The 5,398-nt window shown below is 45.5% G+C and overlaps 1 protein-coding gene across 1 annotated transcript in view; it reads right to left on the bottom strand.

Moving 5' to 3' along the window:
- LOC122561971 (baculoviral IAP repeat-containing protein 7-A-like) overlaps positions 1-5,170 on the bottom strand; it is a 24,946-nt gene extending 19,776 nt beyond the window's left edge. The window contains exons 1-3 of the mRNA XM_043714314.1: positions 5,065-5,170; positions 1,671-1,880; positions 1,217-1,288 (exon numbers count right to left, since the gene is read on the bottom strand). Of these exons, the coding sequence (XP_043570249.1) occupies positions 1,217-1,288; positions 1,671-1,848 (250 nt within the window). The 5' untranslated portion in view covers positions 1,849-1,880; positions 5,065-5,170. The remainder of the gene's footprint in view (positions 1-1,216; positions 1,289-1,670; positions 1,881-5,064) is intronic.
- Between the last annotated feature and the right edge of the window lie 228 nt (positions 5,171-5,398).

Raw genomic sequence — 5,398 nt, 5'->3', positions numbered from 1 at the left:
GTGTTCTTGTACACTAGTCAATGAAGGTAAGCATGCAGGTACAGCAGGTAGTGAAGAAGGCTAATAGCATGCTGGCCTTCATAACAAGAGGGATTGAGTATAGAAGCAAAGAGGTCCTTCTGCAGCTGTACAGGGCCCTGGTGGGACCACACCTGGAGTACTGTGTGCAGTTCTGGTCTCCAAATTTGAGGAGAGACATTCTGGCTATTGAGGGAATGCAGCGTAGGTTCACGAGGTCAATTCCTGGAATGGCGGGATTACCTTACACTGAAAGTGTATACCCTTGAGTTTTGAAGATTGAGAGGGGATCTGATTGAGACGTATAAGATTATGAAAGGATTGGACACTCTGGCAGCAGGAAACATGTTTCCACTGATGGGTGAGTGCCGAAACAGAGGACACATCTTAAAAATACGGGGTAGACCATTTAGGACAGAGATGAGGAGAAACTTCTTCACCCAGAGAGTGGTGGCTGTGTGGAATGCTCTGCCCCGGAATGCAGTGGAGGCCCACTCTCTGGATTCATTTAAGAAAGAGTTGGATAGAGCTCTCAAGGATTGTGGAATCAAGGGTTATGGAGATAAGGCAGGAACAGGATACTGATTAAGGATGATCAGCCATGATCATATTGAATGGTGGTGCAGACTCGAAGGGCAGAATGGCCTACTCCTGCACCTATTGTCTATTGTTTATTGTCCATTTGCCCCTCCCCCTCCATCTCCTCCTACTCCACCTCCCCCTCCATCTGCTACTCCCCAATATCACCTCCATGTCCCACTATCAAAATCATCTCTTGCTTGATATCATTGACAAACTTAGACAAAGAAACACAGTATTGGAGCACAGGCATTAATGTCGATTGTAAATAGTAGTGACCTTGGGATACTGCACCGGCTAGTGCCTGCAAACTTGGAATAAATAGACTGTTTGGACTGCCAGAGGAAGTGGTGGAGGTGGTACAATTGCAACATTTGGATGGGTATATGAACAGGAAGGGTTTGGATGGATATGGGCTGGGTGCTGGCAGGTGGGACTAGATTGGGTTGGGATATCCGGTCGGCATGGACGGGTTGGACTGAAGGGTCTGTTTCCGTGCTGTACATCTCTATGACTCTATGACTATGACTCAACTTTTTTCTCCCCCACCTGCATCTCCACCTCCCTCCCCACTATCATCTCCAACCCACCCCTCCATATGATCTTACTATGGGCTTACCCGTTCTCTGTGTTGTTGCCCCCCTCTGCTCACTGAGGGCAGGTCCGGCTTCCCATTGCCTCTGGTCACTCCCTGGGGGAATAAATAAACAAAACTCAGCAGTTAGCCAGGTTCAGTAATGAACACACACCGAGATCTCTTGGTAGCGTTTACCATTTGGTGCTGGACAATGAATAGATTACATCAAATCAAACTGGGCAAACATGAAATCCAGATCAAAATTCAGGAAGCAAGCCCAAGAACAGAAACTCTTGGAGAAACTCAGCAGGTTTGCCAGCAAATGTTTCAAGTCCGAGTCTTGGGACTTGAAGCATGAACTCTGTCCCCACAAATGCTGGCGGACCTGCTGAGTTTCTCCAGCAAATTCTGTTTTTATTTTATATTTCCAGCATCTGCCGTACTTTGCTTTTGATGAAGGAACCAGGAGAGGTTTTTATTCTTTAAAAGGTCATACCTGTGTTTTGCGGTCTCCTTTCTCTCCCTCCCTCCTCAGCTCCCAGGAGATCAGAGAGTAGGTCACTGACTGAGCTGTACTGGCTCCCACACATCAGGTACTTGCTACGAACCAAACTCTCGATCAGACTGCGATCAAACCCCATCTGCAGCACGTGTTGCACCACGGCAGACTGCATGAGAGGAGATTGTGCTGCATGTCCAGTCAGATCTGGAAAAAGGTATGTTTACCGTCAGTGTATTCCTCCACTGTCCCTTTAACTCCTGTTCCCTTCTGATTTGGAGATCACTTTTCCGGAGTCAGGAGGCTGGAACAAAGGTGGGAATGTGAAGTGTGGTTCAGTCATTGCCACAACCACTCTGTGTGGACTGTCCCCCTGGTTCGGTGGAGGTATCGTTAACCCATCAGCCTGAAAAATATAGAGATTTCTTGTCTTTCATGAATGTAGGTGTCACTGACTGGAGCAGCAGGGATTGTCCTGGAGAAGGTGGTGGTGAGCTACCTTTCTAAACCCTGGTGCAACTACACTCCCTGTGCTGTTAGAGTGAGAGCTCCAGCATTGGCTCAAGGCCCCATTGAGGAACCTGAGTACATGCCCTTGCTGACCCTACCCTGAGGGAGTGCTGCACTACATGCAGGACATCTCTTCGATGTCAAACCAAGGTCCCGACAGTCAGTACAATCAGAACACGCAGTCAGTACTTGAATGACAATCAGACCAGACCTGCACAGGGGACTGAAAAATATTCATAGAGTCATACAGCATGGAAACAGACGCTTCGGTCCAATTATTCCATGCCATCCATGTTCCCAACTAAACTAGTCCCACCCGCCTGTGTTAGGCTCATATCCCTCCAAACCTTTCCTATTCATGTACTTATCCAATACAGTAATCAACAGAAACTAGTGGATAAAAGTTATCAAAATGTGACTTGCTACAGCTTTTAACATGCAAAGAAATTTTTTAACAGATAATGGAGGACAATTTGCAAATGTTGGGTGGATGGTCATGTGTAAGATCTTGCGTATTGGAATTGCTGTAGAAAGTTCATTTGCTGATGATCTGTATGAAAGACATTGTCCAATAGTTGATGAAATGTTATGTAAGATACCAACTTGGCATATCTGCTGTGAGTGGCACAGGGGAAGTACATGCCAAGTATTCTTCACAAACAGTTGGAAAGTATAGCCGATATCAATTGGTATGCAGCCAGAAACCAAAATCGCCTTCCATGTTATGTGGCAATGCTCTAGCCCTGAAGTGGAAAACTATTAGTTTTTATTGTAGATTCCCTACGGTGTGGAAACAGTCCCTTCGGCCCAATGAGTCCATACCGACCCCTCCAAAGAGTAACCTACCCAGACCCATTTCCCACCCTATATTTACCCCAGACTAATGCGCCAGACCTACATATCCCTGAACACTGTGGGTAATTGAGCATGGCCAATTCACCTAACCTGCACATCTTTGGACTGTGGGAGGAAACCGGAGCACCCAGAGGAAGGTTCCACTTCCTCCACCCACATAAATGTGCTAGATGCTAGCAGGTGACCATTTATCGTCAGAGAGAGGCACAGTGGTCATCAGAACAGAATTCTTCCCCAGGCACTCTTAAGTGATGCTTCAGTCCCTCTAGTATCTTTTCTGATGCTTTAGCTTTGATTAAAAAAACGTTACCACTAGCACCGAGCACATTTAGGTGGATGGAGAAAGCAGACCTTTCCTCTGGGTGCTCCGGTTTCTTCCCATAATGGAGCGGTCAGGGAAAAATTAGAGGATGTGAAGTGAAGACTGTATTGCAACATCGGGATCAGACTGTAAAAGCATATTCTTCAGAAGTAATTGGGATGCATTGAATTTTTAAATACTGAGAATATTGAAGGTGATGATGTTGAGGTGCCGGTGTTGGACTGGGGTGGTCACGTGACTCCGGGTTATAGTCCAACAGGTTTATTCATTATCACAAACTTTCAAAGTGCTGCTCCTTTGACAGGTTCCCTCTCGAGGGAGCAGCACTCCGAAAGCTTCGGATTTCAAATGAACCTGTCGGACTATAACCTGGTGTGGTGTGACTCCTGACATCAATGAAGATGGTAATGATGGTTTTTAAAAAAAAAATTCTGTCCAATGTTCTGACCTGCCACCTATCTTTACACAACTGTAGATCTTTCTACTGTTTGATACAATCTACAACATTTTAATTAACCACAGATGGTGGGTCTGTCCTGTTTGAACTTCTGTTATTTGTTCGAATGTATCTATTCTGTGCTTTCTGGAACATTGCCTCAATGTTTACCGCAGCATCTCTATTGACCTTTCCCTTAACCTAAATTACCAGTTCACTTTCAGGAAACAACTTAATAAATCACATGAAAGTTATCTGTGACTTTTGACTCCGCAAGGTTTGTGAAGGTTTGTAGCTCAGGTTGAGGTTTAGGGTGTAGGTTTGCTCACTGAGCTGTCGGTTTGATATCCAGACGTTTCATTACCTGGCTAGGTAAGATCATCAGTGGCGACCTCCAAGTGAAGCGAAGCTGTTGTCTCCTGCTTTCTATTTATATGTTTGTCCTGGATGGGGTTCCTGGGGTTTGTGAGAAAGTGAGGGCTGCAGATGCTGGAGATCAGGGCTGAAAATGTGTTGCTGGAAAAGTGCAGCAGGTCAGGCAGCCTCCAAGGAGCAGGGGAATCGACGTTTCGGGCATAACCCTGAAGAAGGGCTTATGCCCGAAACGTCGATTCTCCTTTTCCTTGGATGCTGCCTGACCTGCTGCGCTTTTCCAGCAACACATTTTCAGTTTCCTGGGGTTTGTGGTGATGTCATTTCCTGTTTGTTTGCTGAGGGGTTGATAGATGGCATTTAGATCTATCTGTTTGTTTATGGCGTTGTGGTTGGAGTGCCAGGCCTCTCGGAATTCTCTGGCATGTCTTTGCTTAGCCTTTTGACTCCCTTTGCAAGTTAAGCTGTGACTCCTGGATGTAGCTCTAACAAACAGTGGAATATCTGGGATCTCTCAGTGGTTGGGGTCATGGGTGTTGGTGAGAACAGCAGCGATTCTGAGAAGGTCCAGAACACCGGCTGAAACTCCAGAAGGACTGAGATGAGCTCACATGTGGGTCAAAGTTAAAGAGAAACAAAGTGACAGGTGCTTAAAGTTAAACCCATCACTGAAGCTGATCACTGGCTTCTGTGCTGAGAAAAATGACAATTTTATCGAAATTGGAAGGAATAGAAATATACAGAAAACAAGTTAAAGATGGAAATGTGCCTGTTGATATTATACTGAAAAGTACCATCTCTGCAACTCCTTTTGTTGAGAAAGAATTATCCTTATTGATTTCTCACAGCTGATTTTTGGTAAACCCAGCTACAAAAGGGTATTTGAAAACACACACCTTGTATGGAGGTTGTTTGTGGCTGTGATCCAACCTGAAACTACAAGAAAACACAATGATTAAAAATGTCAAACTCCAACACCCGAACACTCACCGAGCAGCACACCCAGACACACACCCAAATACTCACCAACATACACCCAGACACACACCCAAATACTCACCAACACACACCCAGACACACACCCAAATACTCACCAACATACACCCAGACATAGGCCCAAATACTCACCAATATAGAACCAGGACACACATCCAAATACTCACCCTATACACTCCAACGTATACCCAAATACTCACCAACATACACCCAGATACACACTCAAATTCTCAC

Source organism: Chiloscyllium plagiosum, chromosome 24 (genome assembly GCF_004010195.1).
Source record: "Chiloscyllium plagiosum isolate BGI_BamShark_2017 chromosome 24, ASM401019v2, whole genome shotgun sequence".
Taxonomy (NCBI): Eukaryota; Metazoa; Chordata; class Chondrichthyes; order Orectolobiformes; family Hemiscylliidae; genus Chiloscyllium; species Chiloscyllium plagiosum.
This window is presented reverse-complemented; position numbering and strand designations above follow the sequence as displayed.